This window comes from Heterodontus francisci, chromosome 2 (assembly GCF_036365525.1).
Source record: "Heterodontus francisci isolate sHetFra1 chromosome 2, sHetFra1.hap1, whole genome shotgun sequence".
Classification (NCBI taxonomy): domain Eukaryota; kingdom Metazoa; phylum Chordata; class Chondrichthyes; order Heterodontiformes; family Heterodontidae; genus Heterodontus; species Heterodontus francisci.
Genome location: NC_090372.1, coordinates 140,003,128 through 140,024,625, shown reverse-complemented (window position 1 = coordinate 140,024,625; position 21,498 = coordinate 140,003,128). Strand labels below are relative to the sequence as shown.

Here is a 21,498-nt window from a genome sequence, read left to right as displayed (position 1 = left end):
GAAGACTTGAACGCATGAGAGAGCAGCAGTGAGAAGAAGATCCCAAACAGTGTAGGTGCGAGAATACAGCCCTGTTTCACGCCATCAGGATAGGAAAGGGGTCTGATGAGGCACCGTGATGCTGAATTGTGCCTTTCATATTGTCATGGAATGAGGTGATGATACTTAGTAGCTTTAATGGGCATCCGATCTTTGCTAGTAGTCTGAAGACTTTGGTGAGATCTATGAAAGCAACGTAGAGGGGCAACTGTTGTTTGCGGCATTTCTCCTGTAGCTGGCGAAGGGAGAACAGCATGTCAATGGTGGATCTCTCTGCTCAAAAGCCACACTGCGCCTCAGGGTAGACACTCTCAGCCAGCTTCTGGAGCCTGTTTAAAGCGACTCGAGCCAAGACGTTCCCCACTATGCTGAGCAGGGAGATTCCACGGTAGTTGTTGCAGTCACCGCGGTCACCCTTGTTCTTATAGATGGTGATGATATTGGCATCGCGCATGTCCTGTGGTACTGCTACCTCGTCCCAGCACAGGCAAAGCAGTTCATGGAGTGCTGAGAGTATAGCAGGCTTGGCATTCTTGATTATTTCAGGGGTAATGCCATCCTTCCCAGGGGATTTTCCACTGGCTAGAGAATCAATGGCATCACTGAGTTCCGATTTTGTTGGCTGTACGTCCAGCTCATCCATGACAGGCAGAGACTGGGCTACAGTGAGGGCGGTCTCAGTGACAACATTTTGCCTGGAGTACAGTTCTAGGTAGTGCTCCACCCAGCGGTCCATTTGCTTGCGTGACCTATCACCCCTTCATGCTGCTGACGTGCAAAAAGGTGATGGAGTTCCTGGTTTTGCGAAGCAGGAACAGACACCCTGAATAATATTGCGTAGGTTTCCTTTTGCAGTTGGCAAGAAGCCAGTGGCAAAAATAATTAAAATTAATGTGGTAATTTTGACTGCCACTGGCAGAGCTATGCGTGCATCGGATTCGGATTGCAGGCATCGATCCAGAAGGTAGTACAGGGAGGTTTCATTGCTGAAACGCAGATTCCTGAGGCACAATCCCTCACTCATGCCTCCATTTGAACTCTCGGGTCTGTACACTCATATGGCAGGGTAATGACATGAAGCTGCGATACTGAACCATTGCTCCCTACAAGCAGCTACTACTTCTATGAAGAAGGTGAACAGAGGGAACCCCTTCGGGGAAAACAAGTGCTGCTAAGAATTAGAATAGTGGATGTTTTTTACACATTTATGTATGATGGGGTTAGTATTTTAGAAATAGGTTTGTTTTCAGTCCCAAAGCTCGTTGCAATTTTTTGCAGCCCAAAAATGTATAACCTCTGACTCTATGGTTTCAAAACATAAAGGAATGGAACTTGTTTACCGGTAGTGGAATAAGTCCAAGGTTTCTCAACCTTGCCATAACAACGTGAAACAGTTCTGGTCTAATAAATTTTCTAAGTTATGATACGTTATAAACATAAATAGTGATGCAGTGATTTTTAATTGGGTACTTTTAAATCTGGGTTTTTTCGGACGATCCTCTCGCCCTCCCACTTTCACATGACGATATGTTGATCACCTGTTTTGAACCATTATAAGTTTGGAAGCAGGCCAGTGTACGGTGTTCCAGTTTGGCTGCAGCTTGTAGATTTCGCTCAGTCCACCCACAATGGCAGCGTTTGAGAAGCCTACAGGTATGTGTGCAAGCGAGAGGGAGCCTGTAAGCTGTTTGTGACCATTTTCTGTGAATTTGTTTGGAACAAAATAAATTTGAACTTCCTTAAGTCACAGTTTTCGAACGAAGTGTATACTGTGAAATGCTTCTTAAATTTGTTTAATGGCGCATGAGTTCTGAAACCTCAATGTTGCTATTCGGTGTTTAAAACAAAATTATGATTTTTAAGGAATAATTTTATTAATTTAGATTGTGTAGAAAATCTGTACGTTTTATTATTACTTCTCTGAGAGCTGTTCTTATACCTTCTGTAAACTTGAGGTCATCCAAAACTCTTGTGCCCATGTCTTAACTCACACTAAATTCTATTCATCTGTCACTCCTGTGTTTATTGACCTACACTGGTTCCCAGGTAAACAACACCTCGATTTTAAAATTCTACTTGTTTTCAAATCCCTCCATGGCCTTGTCCCTCCATAACTCTGTAATCTCCTCCAGACCTACCACCCGCTGAGATCTCTGTGCTGCTGTAATTGAGCTTCCCTGACTTTAATCACTCCACCATTCCTAACTGTTGTAAGACTCTTTAAAAAGGGAGTCTCACTTCCCTCTAAGGTCCTGACCTCGTACTGAGTATCAATCACATGAAACAGACTTTGGATACAATTTTCACTTTATGTGGTACATCTTTATTAACTCACCAAGCAACAGTATATACTTACAACACCAGTTGCTTAGTAGACCCACGTATAGGAGCTCATTCCCGGTGGTCAGGTCCACAAAATGACTTCTCCCGCGTGACTTCCTCTGACTGACCAAGTCACACTTCCCTGTCCTCGTGGGCTGTGACTTCATGCCCCTTTCTGACTCTGGTTCCTCGACATATGAGGTAATGTTTTGAATTGGGTCTTCTGATTGGGTTTCAGTGCCTTATCAATCCCACCCTGGCTATGCAAGACCACCTGCATGTGGCCACATCCTGCTCTCAGCAAGGGGAGTTCTTAGGTGCATACCACCCATGGATGTGATCTCTGCATCTTTATAAGGCAAGAAGGAAACCATTCACACATTTCAAAAGGCCATTGTCCATGAGAGTGGTTGTAGACCGGCTGTTTGATGTTTTAACAGCCCAGGCTACCACATCAGTGGCATGTCCTGACTTGCCTGTCTGTGTATATGTGGGCTCCTTGTTTAGTTACATTGTCTTTTATTTTTTAAAAGTCCAATATGAACCCCAGCGATGATGTCTTCGGTCAGAATTCTTCTCCCTTCATCCCGATGTCCTTTGCCTCCACGTTTTTACCACCCAGTGAGCTCCACGTGCTGGTCCACACCACAATTGGTTACATTTTACTTATGAACAGAAATGCAGGAGATATTAGCAAATGCCTCACAGCATAACAATAATACAAGAGATATCCAAATGCCTTACAGCATCCACCCTTAAGTATATAATTTCACCTGCGAATATTACTACACTTCCGAATCTAATCCATTCACCATATTCCGTCCCTCCAGGAACATTTTCACCGCTCTCCTACATTTGTGCCAATGACATCGTTCATACAACAGATACACAACAATAAGCAATTGCACAACGACAAGTGTGTGGGAGATAATTCTTATCCAGGGGTGTATCTCAATATTACCTCTCTAATTCCATATCCCATCCCACCAGGATGTCTGGGATGTCATTAATCTCTTGCAAAATCTGGTGGTTCATTTGTTGGATTTGACAGTAAGCTTTTCACAACTTGTCAATCTCCTCCTGCAACTCAGTCAAATCCTCAGGCACTGGGGGTATGTTGTACCTAAACTTCAGGGGTAAAACAAAGTAGGTTGGGATATCTGGCTCCATAAATTCCTTCCGTGCTTGTATCCCTTTCCCTTAGTGGTTACACAGTAGTCCCTTCCCTCACATAGGCTGCCTGCGTAGGCTTTAGACCCACCTTTGCAGCCTCCATGGTACAATTTACCTCAGTAAGGTTGAATCCACATGTTGACTGGGATGTTTTTCCAACCGATAGGGGCATACCACCTTGTCTTCTCTGTCAGTGCACCCTTCTAACATAGTTTCTGTCAAAACAACTATCCCCCTTGAGGACTCCTATTCTCGCTATTAAATAGACTGAGAGCAGTGCTTCCCCATGTGGCATTACAGGAAGTTACATCACCAAACCCATTATTTTGAGATCTTCCCTTTTACAATATGTTTATACAGGGTATGCCTGCACCAAACTTTTGAGTTGGCCTGTCCCTCATTAACGTGTCATGATTATTAGTGACCCAAGAGGGCATTTCACCTGTGAATTTGCCTCAGATTTTCCCCAGCCTGCTCTACCAACCAGGAGCCATACATAATACACACATCATTCTCCTGGATGAGTTTATCTATAGCTTTAGCATGGTCTTTCAATAGCTCTTACATCCTTTAAATAGACTGTTATGAAGATCCCACCTACCAAGAATGAGGCATATTAATTTTGTCATATGAACATTAATTTTAAACTGTTGCTGGACTGACCAGATGACTTTTAAAAAGAGATAACAGCAGTAGCTAGGAACCTTTGCATTTTAAGAGCCAATTACCTGGAGAGACAATGGAACTGCTCCCTGATCCAATGAACCCAAATGGATTTTGATCACCAGACATTGAATGTGTAACAAGCTAGCATTCCATCCACCCCCCACTGCGGGTGTCTGCTAAGATGGAGAATCCACAAAAGGCACAGGAGAGTTTGATGAAAACACTTGGTCACATGACTAACCTGCTGGCCAACTTGGAGGTTTGAATTGTGCTCACAGGACAGTTTGAAGACAGGCTGCTTTGAAGACAAAAGAGAAGGACGGTCTCTCTACCTGGCTCTCTCTCACTCTCGCATTTCCAGATCCACTGAAGCCACTTAAACCTTGAAAGAAGACTCCTACATCGAAACAAGTTTGAGAGCATGCACTGGGCCCCAACGAAATGGCAAGATATAACTGCAGTCAAAGACTCTACATTGAACTCAAAAGACAGTAAATGAACTCCAGCTATTGCTTCAAACTTTCCCCCTTTATTCTTCCTCCTTTCTCTATCTGCCTGTGTGCTTATCACGTATGCATGCTAGCGTGGTCATGTCGGGGCATATGAGTTAGTACCAGAAGCCTATCACTAAAAGATTTGAACCCTCAAGAAGCAAGCTGATCAAGCTTACCTGGAGTTTGAGAAAAGTAAGCAGCTGGCCTTTGATCCATGGCTGAGGGCTCTTAAAGTACAGCTCAGCTATGAGAATCTCAGAAGTAATTCTGTTAGAGGAATTTAAACACTCTCTCTCTCCCACTCTCCATAAAGACCCATGTAGAGGAGCAGCGGGTTCAGAGAGCCCGGCAAGCAGCCATTCTGGCTGATGAGTTGCTTTAAATTATGTCAGTTTCCCAGGAGAAAACCTTTCCTAGTCACCCGCACAAATCCAAAAAGGACAAAGGGTGGGAAGGTGATAGGAGCCCAAGCAGTCCTGGGAGAGAAAGGAAAGCCCTCCTCCAGCCAAAAAGGATAGTGTTGTAAGTAGGAGTGAGACCTGGAGACCTGTGCGCTTCCATTGTAATATCGAAGAGCTGACTGCTGGAAACTACAGAGGAAGTCTGTAGGATTAATCAGGGCACACCCGCTCGGTGAAGGAGAAGCGACCCTGTTGGAAAGCACAGCTGAACAAGCTGTGGCTTTAACTGCAGCAGTAGTAAGGCAGGAAAAAAGACAGAGGCGCAAGGGGAGAGCCAACTGTGCAACAGCCCCAACAAACAAATTTCTCTGCAGCACCTGTGGAAGAGCCTGTCACTCCAGAATTGGCCTTTATAGCCACTCCAGGCGCTGCTTCACAAACCACTGACCACCTCCAGGCGCGTATCCATTGTCTCTCGAGATAAGGAGGCCCAAAAGAAGTAAGGCCTAGAAAGCATGCTGCTGTAGGTGCAGGAAAATTTAATAGGATAGGATTCCTGAAGGTTATCAGGATTTGTGTCTGAAGGGAGACTAACCCCATACCCCTCGAGTGGGGCAAGCAAGCCCATAGTAATCCTCTGGGACACGGGGCCACTAGATCTTTTTTACTGGGAAAAGGCCTGATCTTTCCCCCAGAGAGTGCAGTAAACACTAGAATGGTGGTGAATTGTACTGGAGGGCTGTGTATGCCTGTATCTGTACACCGGGTGCAGCTGGAGTGCGACCTAGTTTCGGGACCAGTGACCGTAGGGATTGTCCCTAGTTTTCCTGTGGACGGGATTGACCTGCTCCTAAGTAATGATCTGGCAGGGGTGAAGGTGGTAGCTTCCCCAGTAGTGAAAGAGAGACCGCAGGAGGTCAGAGACAGCACAGTGGCAGGAGATGGTCCCCTGCAGTTTACCTGCATACATAGTGAATCAGGCCATAATCAAACCAGTTCCCCCAGAGGAGACTGCATTGGCACTGCAGGCAGATGATATGAGGTCTGTCTATCTGAGACTTTCTTTTGAAAGTTGGAAGACCCAGGGAATGAGTTAAATAAATCTTTCCTAGCCAAGGCTCAGTGAGCTGACGCAGTACTGAGAGAGTTAGCACAGGGTGCCCAGTCTGAAATTGAAGCAGAGGGAGTCCCTGATTGCTACTATTTAAAGAATGAGGTACTGATGAGGAAGTGGAGTTCTCCTCACACACCTGAGTGAGGAGTGGACAGTGGTTCATTAGTTAGTGGTGTCACAGAGGTACCGGAGAGAAATATTAAGAATGGCCCATGAGATTACAGTGGCTGTACATTTCTGTATATGAAAAACCAAGGCCTGCATAAGACAGCAGAATTCCTGGAGGATTCCCAAATGGAAACCCCTACTGTCCAGTTAGCCAACCCTGAAATGTTTGGAAAATTAGACCCCACATCCTACTATGTAAATGCAGACACTAGAAATACCCCACCAGAATTTCTCTCAGCATTTACAGGAACCTGCAGAGACAAAGAAAGTCCTAAAGAGGGCAGAGAAACCGTGAGGGTGATATCTCACTTAGTCGAAGTGCTGCAGGGGAGTGCAGTAGAATCTGGGCATATACCTGCAGCAGGAGTGTCCCAGAGGACAAAGGGAAGATTAGCAAGGAACCTGCCCCCACAGTCAGGAGAAAAGGGAACCAACCATCCCTTTAGGTGAAAAACCCTTGCATGACTCATCAAAGCACTGAAAGAGAGTTCAGAATGGATCCACCCACTACTGACTCGTCAGCAGAATTCCAACTTAGGGCTAATTAAATCTAACCTTTTTCCACCACCCCCCCCCCCCCCTGTCAGACCTCAACAGGAAGACCGACCCCCTAGGCAGTAGTGGAAATGTACAAACTGAAAAAACTTCCCCAAAGATCACATGTTTATTGGGATGCCAAAAAGAGCAGTTTAAACCTACACTGCTACCAAGAAAAGACAGGTGGTAACAATTTTCAGGATTTCTGAATGAATGAGAGAGATGCATATGTGTTTTCCTGTACTTACTCTTCTCTCGTCTTTTTTAATGATATGCTCTTGTAAAAATCGCATTTCATTCCACCGGGTGTGGAAGTGTCATGAAGACCCCACCTGCCAAGAATGAGGCATAATTTTGTCATGTGATTACTAATTTTAAACTGTTGCTGGACTGACCAGATGGCTTGTTTAAAGAGATAACAGCAGTGGCTGGGAACATTTGCATTCTAAGCGCCAGTTGCCTGGAGTGACAATGGAACTGCTCCCTGATCCAATTAACACATGGATTTTGATCACCAGACCTTGAATGTGTAACAAGCCAGCATTCCATCCACCCCCACCCCCCCCACTGAGGGTCTCTAAGATGCAGAATCCACAAAAAAAACACAGGAGAGTTTGTTTGAAAAAAACTTAGTAACATGACTAACCTGCTGGCCAACCTAGAGGCTTGAATTGTACTCACAGGACAGTTTGAAGACAGAGACTGCTTTGAAGGCAAATGAGAAGGAAGGTCTCCCTAGATCTCTCCGAATTTCCAGATCCACTGAAGCCAGGTAAACCTCAAGAGAGAAGAGTTCTACATTTGAAACAAGTTTGAAAGCGTGCACTGGGCCCCAACGAAACGGCAAGATTTGACTGCAATCAAAGACTCTACATCGAACTCAAAAGACAGTAAATGAACTCCAGCTATTGCTTCAAACTTATCCCCTTTATTCTTTCTCCTTTTCTGTCTCTATCTGCATGTGTGTTTATCGCGTATGCATGCTAGCGTGGTCATGTCGCATATTCATAGTTTTAACCAAATTAGAGTTTTAAGGTTAATAAACTTTCAGCTTTCTTGTTTAAATCTAAGACACCCTGTCTGGTTGATTTCTTTGCCTTACAATTGGAGAGCAGTGATTATGGATTCACTGAGGGAGAGCTAATAACACGGTGTTTTAAAAATTAAACCCTGTTACAGTCAAACCAGGCAAAGGCTGAAAGGGAACCCCTGGACCCCTTTCTCTCCTGGTCGTAACAACTGTCATAATTTGATCTATCCTCAGCTGTGAATCCTGGTTGGTATTCTCATACGCAAGAACATCCTTTAACCTTCCCTTGAAATTCCTCATCTGTGCTTCCAGAGATGCCAGGTGCAAACTGTACACCAGCGAGGTCCCAGTATTAAAGACGGTAGCTGTGTCATTGATCACCCCTTGCCTCCTCCATTGGCTTGCCCCCCCCCCTTTGTTACGAATGGGAGATATACCTGTCTCCAGAGACCAGATCCATCACTGCTGATGCTTACTCAGTGTACCAACACATTGTCCAATAACTTTGCATACAGGCTCTGCTTCTTTCTCCCCATCACCTGGGAAACCCTATCTCTGTCAAATTCAACATCACTGGTGCCACTTCATGACATAACATTTTCCCAATAGGTATCCAAACTAAACCCTTCTTTGGGCCTGGGATCTGTTGGAGACACCTCACAGTACTATTTGTGCGATTAAAGGCTAGGGCTTCCTCGGCAGTGTCACCCGGATGCCCTGCACTCTGTTCATCTTGCTACTTGAGTAGCGTAGTTCCTGATCTTTATTCTTGGACATATGGGTGCCTACACTTTGAGCTGGAAATCACTTCCAATAAAATGCCTTGTTGTCGCCAACCATACTCACCCTTTCATAGTCTAGCGGTCTCTATATCCTTGATTCTGTTACTCAAAGCTTTGGGAACATTTTTCCTCTTTCTTTTCCTCTGTAATTTGCTTTACTTAGATTGACACCTCTCAGTTCAACACTAGTTCCTCCACCTGCAGATCACTTAATGTTAAGATCAATTTATTTAATTATTTTCAAATAAAACTTTTTAACATTTTTATTTAAACATAAAAACCACCAAAATAATGCGAGTACATCCTTTGTTTCCTTTAAATGTATAAAATACCAACTCATATGAATGTAATTTTAAATTCTAATTTCTTGTTCCCAGACTCCCAATTGCCACAATGCTGTGACAAATGACCTTTTATATTCTTGAAGCTGTTGGAAATCCAGTTGCACTTGCAGCTGCCTGTAACCTGAAAACAACAAGGGATCCATTCTGCTCATGGTCGAATGGGTTAATATCCAACTAACTCAAAACTTTAAAATTTTTATCATGCCCAATGTCTATAAAGATGTGTGGTTAGCTTAAGCTGCTAACAAAGGGTTAACTCTCTGCTGCTTTGAAAGACGGTGGGACAAAAGCCCTCCAATTGACACGTTAACAGAACAAAGCGTTTCCATGTGCTCTGGCTAGTTTAAACTGTGTCTTTTTCTAAACAAAGAAAATACTTGAATCTTGCCTATTTTTAAAATCCAGCAACAAATGCATTCCATGCTTAGACAAACCAGTTCAGTCTATTTTCTTCTGAACAAAGAAAGGCTTTTTTAAACTTTTACCAGTTCCTTTTCCCAACTATTTCAGGGCAAGAACTTCAATGGTTCCCAAAGAGAAACTTTTAACTTTTGTTTAAAAGTCTGCAACCCAAATTGCAATTTATGTTGTTTAATATTAAAACCACCCCATACTAACGTGTGAATTCGTATCCAGATTAGAATTCCCACATGTTTAATAAACCCCATTAGAGTTGGGATCCTGGCCAGCAAATCCACCTTGAATCTTATAACTTAAAATATCTACTTCAGTTAATTTAAACTTCCCTTCCAATCCATTTCGCAATTTTACTGTGAGTTCTCAAACCTAAAGTGCTGAAACTACTATCACAAAACCACTATTTCAGGAAGAAAAAACACTGAAGCTAGAAAAACACAAAACATCATCCACACAAAAAGCTCTGGAATTCCCTCCCTACACCTTTCTGCCTCTCTGTCTTGCTTTCCTCTTCTAAGACCCTTCTTAAAACTTACCTCTGACCAAGATTTTGGTCATCTGTCCCAATATCTCCTTTTGTGGCTGTGTCCTATTTTGTTCTATAATGCCTCTGTGAAGCACCTTTGGTCATTTTATTATGTTAAAGGTGCTATATAAATACATGTTTTTGTTGTCTGTGTGGATACTACAGTAAACTTTAGTGCTCCTAAGTACAGAGGAGAGAATCATAAGCAATCCCAAATCTGCTCCAGTGAGCCCTACTGGAGTGTGGATTCTGGAAGATGCCGACTTGATTGAGGTACAGAAGGGCTGCTGTCATCTGTTACAGCCCCCAAGAGGAGAAAATGTTCATAGTGTGGTTGATGGTGGGGGGGGGGGGGGGAATTTGGGTTGTTCAGATTCCTTCATATGAAGCAGTTTAACAGAAATGTGTATTGTGGAAGAGTAAATGAAATACACTTCCAAAGTGCATTTAAAAATCTAACCACTTTGGCACATTCTGGGGAGTGGGTGAATGGTGTGTGTGGTTGCATCATCAGTTGGTGGGATTAGTTTAAATAAAAACAGAAAACTCTGCTGAATATTTCCAGCACTAACGTTTCATGTCTGTGGCCTTTCATCAGCACTGGTGGGATTAGCTTGTTTGGTCTAAATGTTATTTCTCACCCTTTTTCAGATGTTCAATTGTCCAATCTCTTCAAACCTTTAGACTGAGTAACAGGATCTGAGGCGAAGCTTCTCTGGGCTAGCTTTTTAAAAAAAACCTGTGAATTTTGTGGCCACAGATTGAATTGAGATAACTCCTTGATACTGAGATTCATAAGTCTTCTGCACCTTTAATTTATTGTATTAATGATCCAAGCAGCTATTTAATTTGGTTTGCTGCTATTTGGGCTCTCACACCCTCACTTGAGCACTTGTACCCCTACACGCAGACCCAAATGTCATGCTGGCTTGGACCAATATTTTTCTAAATTTAGCATAAGCTTTTCTTGCTGCTTGTATGAACTTGGAACATTTACCCCAATTATGTCCTTATCAATCATTTGGGAGAGATCAATGGCCAAAACAGCAGCAGTTGGAGATCACTGGAGAAAACAATGCAGTTGGGAGAGATCCTCGAAGTAATGGAGCAAGCACCAAATGCAGTCAGATCAAAACCGAGCAAGTATAGAGTAACATAAATACAGGAACAGAAAAACTCAAAGGAGGAAAGTCGTAGAGACATCTGGAAAGAGTAATAGGGAAAGTAACTGTTGGGAAGAGAGTAGCAGAAAGGGAGAGAGACACAAAGGGGTCTGAAATTTTCTATGTTCATAGGGGAAGTGTAATTTTTTTCTCCTGAAATTAATGGAAATCGGAACTTCAGCACCAGGGGTGAGAGTAACAGATGTAAGGTAGCTTTCATTGGCCTCAGAAAAAGTTAGGATTGGGTAACCCCTGCCTTGTACGTTAAATTTTAGCTTCAAGAAATAAAACATGAATAAGTAGATGAATACCTGCTCTGCTCATTGCTTTTTGAATGAAAGAACTTTGTCTTTTAGGATGAGACAGATACTGTGAAATATGTGCCTGAAATAAAAGAACTTTAAACCATATAGACAAACATGTTCGTTTATAACAATAACCATTATTTTCCTCCATGCACTAGTTTTAATTAATTTATGAATGTGTTATTTGTAAACCTGTATGAACGAACTAAAATTCACTCAGAAGAAAATATTGGCAGAAATGCTTGATATGTGGGTGTTGAACTTTTCAGCAAAATGTTAATTTGTACTGAAAAATTGAATTGTTGGCATCTTCATCACTGGTTTTATCAAAGTAGTTGCTTAATCCTGTTCAGAAACATCTTGATTTTACAAAAAATCACAATCACGAAATGGATCTGTTGATTTTTCTGAGTCTGATTGCATAAAAGTATTGCAGCATTTTGTAATGCTAATTGTAGTTAAATGATAGTAGACATACATTTTCAGGCATTCATTTTCTAAAGTATTAATAGATCACACCATTTTTATGTGTAACCATATTTTATAAGATATGCAAAATTTCCAGAAAATAAATGCTTCAGTCCACCTCCCATCAATTGAATGACAGTCCATATCTTCAGTGTTTGGCAGTCTTTGTGCGCCCCCCACCACAAGCAATGGCGCTAAGGTAAAACGATTATTGAGAGGGGTTGCGGTCAACATCCAGATTCGGTCGACTTGGCCCCAAGAGGCAAAACTTTAAGTAAGGGCTTTAGGCCCACTGGAGTTAACTTCTCCCCCACCCATCCTAACAGGCCTTACCTGATTGGCGGCTGTGTGCAGTAGCTCCTAAACTGTGAACTGCAGTACAGCCCCTGTTTGACATCTGCAACTCTTTGGGGAAACAAATGTTAGAGGCCCGAACTGAAAGTGGCTCAGGCTTTTCAGGCACCACAAGGAAATCCGCAAAGTTGCATCCATTCAGTGCCCAGCCTGAAAGTCTTCTGCGGGAAAAATGAATCCCCTACCCCGATGCCCCGCCCTTGGGCACAAATCGCTCTACAGTGGATCAGCAGATGTCTTGAGCCAGTCTTGCAATTTTCCTGGGTTTGATATGTAATGTCAGCTACCATTTTATGAACAGATATCACCAAAGGGAGAGAGACATAAGTAGTATGTTGTGAAAATTGGACACTAGTCAATAATACAGCACCTTTGCAGCAATAGCTGCACTGACACGGTTCAGGTACTACATGTGCCTGTGCAGGAAGGAACTGAACAGGCCTGATAACACAAAGTTAGCTTATTTGAATGATTTCCTGCACACGAGCATGTTGATCATGACGCACCACGAGCACCAGGCCTGGAATTTCTGGCGGGTGGGGCAAAGGTTGCACATGAGCAAGAGGAAACTGGTCAGGGCAGGGGGCCAAGACTTTATTCTAGTGCATGTTTCGATTTCACTGTCTGTTGCAAATATTTGCAGGAGTCTAAAAAGCCTTGTGCACAGACTCCCAGCTCCCTTCAGGCTGGCCACAGACATTGGGTCCGCTTGCAATACAGTACTGAAGGAGTGCTGTATTATTGGAGATGCCATCTTATGGATGTGACATTGAAACCAAAGTCCTGTCTGCGCTCTCAGGTGGATGTAAAAGATCCCACAGTGTTATTCAAAGAAGAGCAAATGAGTTCCCCCCGGTGTCGTGCCCAATATTTATCCCTCAATGAGTACCTTTTTTATATTACAAAAATTAGCTGGTCACTTAGCACATTGCTGTTTGTGGAACATTGCAATGTACAAATTGGTTGCCACATTTCTCAACATTGCAAAGATTGCAGGCCTGAGGACACTGTGCCCGAGGGTTGGCCAACCTTTTTGCAAGGGGTGCCACATTACAATTTTTGTCTCACATAGGGGGCCAGTGAGACAATTTTGGAAAGATAAAGGCATTAAAAAGTTATCTACTGTTAATGTGCATTTTTGTGAAAAAGCTTTAAATGAGAAGATTAATTTATTGACTTACTTTCTCATCACTATGTTGGACACTGATTTAATGTGATACCTGGCATTTTTATGCTTGCACAAGTAGTCAATGTCTGCATCGCCGCAAGTGACTCGCTCTCTCGCTCGCTCTCTCTCGATCGCTGTGTTCCCCCTTCTCTGTTGTCCCCCCGCCCAGTCTCTGTCACCCTCGCTGTCTGTGGCTTGCCCCCACCCCCGTACTCCCTTTCTTTCTCTGTAGCTCTGTGGCTCTCACTCTTTGTTTCCTCTCTCTCTCACAGTTGCAGGGAGTTGGAGCACTCAGCATAGTGGCTTCATGGTTGATCAGTTTTTTAAAAGCATCGCACTGTCAGGTTTCACAGCTGACAGCTGCTGAAGCAGGAGCGCACTTCCCAACTTCGGACAGATTCGGGGTTTTCCAACTTTTTTTTTTCAAAGCCCAAATCTGTCTGACGTTGGGACGCATGTTCTTGCTTCAGCAGCTGCCAGTTGTGAAGCTGACAGCGCGATATTTTTAAAAAGGCAGAAGACAATGTGAAATTTCCCAGCTCCAGTCACAGACTCCTGGTGAGGATGAGGAACGGCCCCGGGTACAGTTTACATTCACGGGCCGGATGGAAACTTTTGGTGGGCTGGATCCTCGCCCATGGGCCGTCGGTTGGACAACCCAGGTCTGCTCCATTTGAATCTCCAGTGAAGGGTTGCAGGGGGTGGGGGGGCGAGGGGGGATGGTTGGTGGTGGGCAAGGGTGGTCTAATGATGCACTTCTCAACATTCAAAATACACCAGTTTAACTAACCAACAACAATCTGACTGTCTACATACAAAATAAAACCAGAAAATGCTGGAAATATTCAGCACATCAGGTAGCACATCCGAATATACCTGACAGACAATGACCCTGACACTGCGATCACCATCCCTGGATATGTCCTGTCCCACCAGCAGGACAGACCCAGCAGAGGTGGCGGTACAGTGGTATACAGTAGGGAGGCAGTTGCCCTGGGAGTCCTCAACATCGATTCTGGACCCCATGAAGTCTCATGGCATCAGGTCAAACATGGGCAAGGAAACCTCCTGCTGATTACCACCTAACGCCCTCCCTCAGCTAATGAGTCAGTACTCCTCCATGTTGAACAGCACTTGGAGGAAGCACTGAGGGTGGCAAGGGCACAAAATGTACTCTGGGTCGGAGACTTCAATGTCCATCACCAAGAGTGCCTCGGTAGCACCACGACTGACCGAGCTGGCCGAGTCCTAAAGGACATATCTGCTAGACTGGGTATGCGGCAGGTGCTGAGGGAACCAACGAGGGGAAAACCTACTTGACCTCGTCCTCACCAATCTGCCTACCGCTGATGCATATGTCCATGACAGTATTGGTAGGAGTGACCACCGCACAGTCGTTGTGGAGACAAAGTCCCACCTTCACACTGAGGATACCCTCCTTCGTGTTGTGTGGTACCACCGTGATAAATGGGATAGATTTCGAACAGATCTAGCAATGCAAAACTAGGCCTCCATGAGGCGCTGGGGGCCATCAGCAGCAGTAGAATTGTACTCAACCACAATCTGTAACCTCATGGCCCAACATATCCCCCACTCTACCATTACCATCAAGCCAGGAGACCAACTCTGGTTCAATGAAGAGTGCAGGAGGGCATGCCAGGAGCAGCACCAGGCATACCTCAAAATCAGATGTCAACCTGGTGAAGCTACAACACAGGACACTCTGCGTGCCAAACTGCGCAAGCAGCATGCGATAGAGCTAAGTGATACCATAACCAACGGATCAGATCGAAGCTCTGCAGTCCTGCCACATCCAGCCGTGAATGGTGGTGTACAATAAAACCACTAACTGGAGGAGGTGGCTCCACTAATATCCCCATCCTCAATGATGAGGGAGCCCAGCACATTAGTGCAAAAGACAAGGCTGAAGCATTTGCAACAATCTTCAGCCATAAGTGCTGAGTTGATGATCCAGCTCGGCCTCCTCCTGAAGTCCCCAGCATCACGGATGCCAGACTTCAGCCAATTCGATTCACTCCACGTGATGTCAACAAATTACTGAAGGCACTGGATATTGCAAAGGCTATGGGCCCTGACAATATTCCGGCAATAGTACTGAAGACCTGTGCTCCAGAACTTGCCGTGCCCCTAGCCAAGCTGTTGCCGTACAGCTACATCACTGGCATCTACCCTGCAATGTGAAAAATTGCCCAGGTCTGTCCTGTACACAAAAAGCAGGACGAGTCCAACCCGGCCAATTACCGCCCCAGCAGCCTACTCTCAATCATCAGTAAAGTGATGGAAGGTGTCATCAACAGTGCCATCAAGCAGCACTTGCTTAGCAATAACCTGCTCAGTGATGCTCAGTTTGGGTTCCGCCAGGGCCACTCAGCTCCTGACCTCATTACAGCCTTGCTTCAAACATGGACAAAAGAGCTGAACGTGAGGTGAGAGAGACTGCCCTTGATATCATTGCAGCATTTGACCAAGTATGGCATCAAGGAGCCTAGCAAAACTGAGGTCAATGGGAATCGGGGGGGAAACTCTCCACTGGTTGGAGTCATACCTAGCACAAAGGAAGATGGTTGTGGTTGTTGGAGATCAATCATCTGCGCTGCAGGAATTCCTCAGGATAGTGTCCTAGGCCCAACCATCTTCAGCTGCTTCATCAATGACTTTCCTTCAATCAAAAGGTTAGAAGTGGGGATGTTTGCTGATGATTGCATAATGTTCAGCACCATTCGTGACTCCTCAGATATTGAAGCAGTCCGTGTAGAAATACAGCAAGACCTGGACAAGATCCAGGCTTGGGCTGATGAGTGGCAAGTAACATTCGCGCCACACAAGTGCCAGGCAACGACCATCTCCAACAAGAGAGAATCTAGCCATCTCCCCTTGACATTCAATGGCATTACCATCGCTGAATCCCCCACTATTAACATCCTAGGGGCTACCATTGACCAGAAACTTAACTGGAGTAGCCATATAAATACTGTGGCTACAAGAGCAGGTCAGAGGATAGGAATCCTGTGGCGAGTAACTCACCTCCTGACTCCCCAAAGCCTGTCCACCATCGACAAGGCACAAGTCAGGAGTGTGATGGAATACTCTCCACTTGCCTGGATGGGTGCAGCTCCAATAACGCAAGAAGCTCGACACCATCCAGGACCAAGCAGCCCACTTGATTGGCACCCCATCCACAAACATTCAGTCCTTCCACCACTGACGCACAGTGGCAGCTGTGTGTACCATCTACAAGATGCGCTGCAGCAACGCACCAAGGCTCCTTAGACAGCACCTTCCAAACCCGCGACCTCTACCAACTAGAAGGACAAGGGCAGCAAATGCACAGGAACACCACCACCTGCAAGTTCCCCTCCAAGTCACACACCATCCTGACTTGGAACTATATCGCCATTCCTTCACTGTCACTGGGTCAAAATCCTGGAATTCCCTTCCTAACAGCACTTTGGGTGTACCTACCTCACATGGAATGCAGCGGTTCAAGAAGGCAGTTCACCACCACCTTCTCAAGGGCAGTTAGGGATGAGCAATAAATGCTGGCTTGGCCAGCGATGCCCACATCCCATGAATGAATTTTTTAAAAAAATATATAAGTAGCAATTGATTGTGACTTGTGGATGTTTTGCCTTAATAAATTAGTGCTGTTGTGGAGCTTAAAAGTAGCAGTCAGGGAATGATTTCAGTATTTTTTTCCTCTTAAGATTGCATTTGGCCTGCAGCTACCAGCAGGGCATGATGCTGCTTTTTCCCTTGCACATCGGCAATGTCTGTTATTTCAACCGTAAAAATGCCTGAATTGAACCAGTGACAAATTAAAATATACACTTGGATCAGAAAATGATCACTTCTGTTCTGGGGCTTCTCAGCCTCTCTTTAGGCCCCTCTTACTACTATTTATAAATCTAGCAGCTCATGTCAACATTTTTAAAATTTCTTTCCTCCTCATTTTGCTGCTACAGTGGGTAACCTAACTTTTTCCATCCCATGCAATTGACCATTTCCTTTTTGTGGCAAAGATTACACAGCCTTGTGTCACGAAGGTGCTTCCATTATTAATATTTTTTGATGACTCCTGTTTAAAAGATTGTGAGAATTGGTTCATTTTTGAAAGACTGAGGAGATGCTGGATTTGGTTTTTTTTTTAAAAGTTACTGGAAGGATACCTTGGGTTTTTTTGAAGAACACACTTACTGGAAGAGACAATGAAGAAAAATAAACATAAGGAGCCTTGCTGGCTATTAGAGTTGTTTACAAAAGTCACATGTCTAGTTTTATCGTTGTCAGGAATTTTTGGCTTTCTGACTTGGAGGCTCGGACTGTTTGAATATTCAGTTAGTGTGTATCCTGCTAAGAGAGAAGCCATCCAACTCCTCCTTTTCCACCTGTTTTGAAAAATCTTCTGAGAATCCAGTGTGATAGCTAAAACCACTGATGCAGTAATTCTCCCAAAAAGCCTGCAAGACTACTCCTCCAATGTCCTGAACAGAACTGCTCCAGAAAGATCCCAGTGTTATGACCAGGTGAGAAGGGGTCTCGGGCTCCCCTTTCAGCCCTTCTCTGGTTTGACCACAACAGGGTTTATCTTTTGAACACTGATTTAGCTTACCACCTCAATGAGCACTTGCTCTCGTCCTTGGTTCATTTGCAATCACAGGTTTTCTTGACTTGAAACAAAGATGTAAGTTTATTAACCTTAACACTCTAAACTGGTTAAAATTACTAAAATATGCGACGCATCCATGCTCACATTCACACGAGAGGTGCACACACACACGCACAAATTGATTGCCAAGGAAAAACCAGAGTTGGGAGTTTGAAGTAAAGTCCATAATAAATGGAATTTAAATACTTTGTCTTGGCTGAATTTTACCAGCCCCTCGACATCAGGGGTTGTGGCGGGTGGGGCACGTAAAATACTTGCGGAAGCAGCCCACCACGACCCCCCGACGCCGAGAAGACGCCACCGCATTTTACCGGCGGTGGCGAGGCCTCAATGAGGCCTCCCTACTACTTGGCAGCAAGGCCTTCAGTTACATATTTAAATAGAATAAGCAAAATGCAAATTAACTTACCTGGTCCCAGAGGCCATCCCACACCAATTTTCACAGGCACATCTTCAGAACTCCGTTTGGAGTTCCAATACGTGACACTGGTGGGGAGGGAGGAGGAGTAAAATTATCAGTGTGGCGAGCGTAACACTTGTCATTGTTACGACCAGGTGAGAAAGGGGTCTAGGGTTCCCCCTCAGCCCTCACCTGGTCTTACCGTAACAGGATTTAATTTTAAACATACTGTGTTTTTAGCTCCCTCTTGGTGAATCCTTGTGCACCGCTTTCCAATTATAAGGCAAAGAAACCAGCACAAACAGGTTTTCTTAGGTTTAAAGAAGAAAGGTTGAAATTTATTAAACTTAAACTCTAATTCAGTTAATGCCTACGGATACACGATGCGCCCACGCTAGCATGCATACGCGATACACACATGCAGAGAGAGACGGAACAGAGCAGAGGAAATAAAATGGAAAAAGGTTTTTATTACAGATCTTCGAGCTCACGGAGTCCTTGATTTTGCTTTTTGTTGGGGCCCAATACTTTTATTAAACCTTGTTCGCTGTAGGAGACTTTTCTCTCTTGGGGTTCATGTGTCTTCAGTGGATTTGGAGTTCCATGAGAAAAAGATGGGAGCAGACAGACAGGAGGCTGTGGCGAGCCAGCCAGGAGAGGTCTTTTCACTCCAGAAGCAAACAGATACTTTGGGCTGGATTTTACCATAGGCGGACGGGACAGCGCCATCGACCTAAGTCAGTGGTGAACCCGCTTCCGCCCAGCCTGGGATCTGACCCGCATTTTACGGGTTCCCGGGCTTTTATCGTCCTTAGGCGGGACTTCCACCCGCTTGAGGGAGGAGGTCCCATCTCAGTGAGCTGTCAGCCTTTCAGCAGACCGGCAGCTCTTAGTCCCAGTGGCCACTGCTTGTACTGCAGCCCAGCCGACGCCATAGAGCCAAGACCTCTGGTAAATTGGGCTTGTCTCACTGGGGGGGGTGGTCGTTTTATGGCGGCAAGGGTAGTCGTTTGGGGGGAGGGGGGGGACATCTTGGGTCCTGGGGTGGGTTGGGAGGCAGGGGCAGCCCTCAATCGGTCACCCAGTTCCCAACTGCCATGGCATCCCCCCCCCCCCCCCCCCCCCCCCAACCCCCTCCCGCAGCGTGCAGAAGGGCCAGTAGCTATCGCTGGGCAGCCTTTCACATCCCCAGCACGCCTGCTTGCCACTGGTAAAATACCCCTGGAGGCAAGCAAATGCTCTTCAGTGGCCATTTTAAGTGGCCACTTAAGGGCCTGGATTGGCCTGAGGCGGGCGGGTAGCTTCCCCCCACCTCCCTCGCCGAACGCTGCATTGTTGGCGTTAGGCGGGAAGGCCTCCTAGAGCCACCCGCTCAATTTAACACTGCCCCCATATGCCCCCACGCCACCAACTGACCCGCTAGGGGGCGGTGTAAAATTCAGCCCTCTGAGTTCAAACAGTCTGTACAATTCAGAATAAAACAGGTTGCCAAGCAGGCTAGTCACCTGACCAGCTGATCTGAACATGTGTGTTTGTGGATTCTGTGGTCTTAGCAGACCCTGGAATGTCTCTTATTACACACTATACCTGGTGCACAAAGTCCATGGTGGGTTAAATTGGATAAGGGAAGTAACCCCTTTGTCTCCACAAGCACTGTCTGTTAATATGCAAATGTATTTTCAGTCACAGGCCTGTTGATTTTTTTTGAACAAGTCCTTTCTTCAACAGTTTTCAAATCAATATTCATATGACAAAATTAATGTGCTTCATTCATAGCAGGTGGGAGTCTAGCATTGTCAAAGGTTGATGGTCTGTATAACACAGATAATAAGAGAAATGTAATCTTCTCTTGCAAAATAACTTCATAGGGTTGTGAATAAACATGGGAGTAATTTGAAGGGGCCATTGATGTTGGGAATTATTCATGTTTACAGAGATGAATTCAAGCCACCTTGTAACAGATCAAAGAATCTGACCCAGCCTCTGGCTAGAGGGGTTCAATTGACAGCTATGTCTAAGACCTTTGCAAAAGGGATGTTATTGATTTTGCCGCAGTTAGTGTTTAATCACAAGGGTCTGCAATTACAGGATTATAATGGGCTTCAGATGTTTGAGAGGCAGTCAGGTTTACTTTTGCAGCCAGAGGGTTCTGTGTTTATGCTTAGTGCTGGCCATCAGAAAAGCTGGATCGGTTCTCTGGCTTAGGAGGCAATAATTGAGTTTGGGGGAAATTTTCAACAAACATCAGGCAGGCAATGGGCAGAGCTCGCCTGCCACTCATCCAATATCACTGGTGAGAGGATCAACTAATTTTCCAGGTCAGGCCTTGGAGCACAAACAGACATCTCTCTCTAATCTAGGCGTGAGCTGGGAAATGTGGGGGGAAAAAAATGGGTGAAATTTTTTCACAATTATTTCCATGATTCAGTTCTCCGTAGTACTTTCACAGGTGCATTCTCCTTCTGGTCATTCAGGATTGGTTGTTTACATTAAATACTTAGCGGATGACTTGCTGCAGGATTTCTCCCACTAGCTCACTGTAACTTCAATGGAAAAACAGCAGAAACCCTCGGTTAAAAAACAGTTTTCGCACCATTTATGCAATTTTCCCAGAGATTCTGCAGCTCTTCAGACAAATTTGCATGAACACATGCGAGAACCCCTGAGGGAATTCAATTTCCTGTTTACCTTTGATTCATGTTCCCTATTTCAGTTATGATTTCCTGTTTTATTTTTAGCCCATGTGTGCATGAACAAGATTCTTAATATACACCTATTGCTTCTGGTAAGTCACATGATCTGAGTTATAAGGTCAGAGGTATAAAATGATTTAAGGAAGAATATATTTAGTTGCTAAGGAAAATTAGTATCTCTTTAAAACCACAGTCGAATTTTAGATAGAGCTTCAGGTGGTTCAGAGTTTAATCGTTGTCAGTTTCA

At 44.7% G+C, this 21,498-nt stretch overlaps 1 protein-coding gene across 1 annotated transcript in view; it reads left to right on the top strand.

The window, feature by feature from the left end:
* Positions 1-1,597: 1,597 nt before the first annotated feature.
* Positions 1,598-21,498, top strand: part of LOC137347204 (uncharacterized) — a 44,741-nt gene continuing 24,840 nt past the window's right edge. The window contains exon 1 of the mRNA XM_068011425.1: positions 1,598-1,692. Within this exon, the coding sequence (XP_067867526.1) occupies positions 1,668-1,692 (25 nt within the window). The 5' untranslated portion in view covers positions 1,598-1,667. The remainder of the gene's footprint in view (positions 1,693-21,498) is intronic.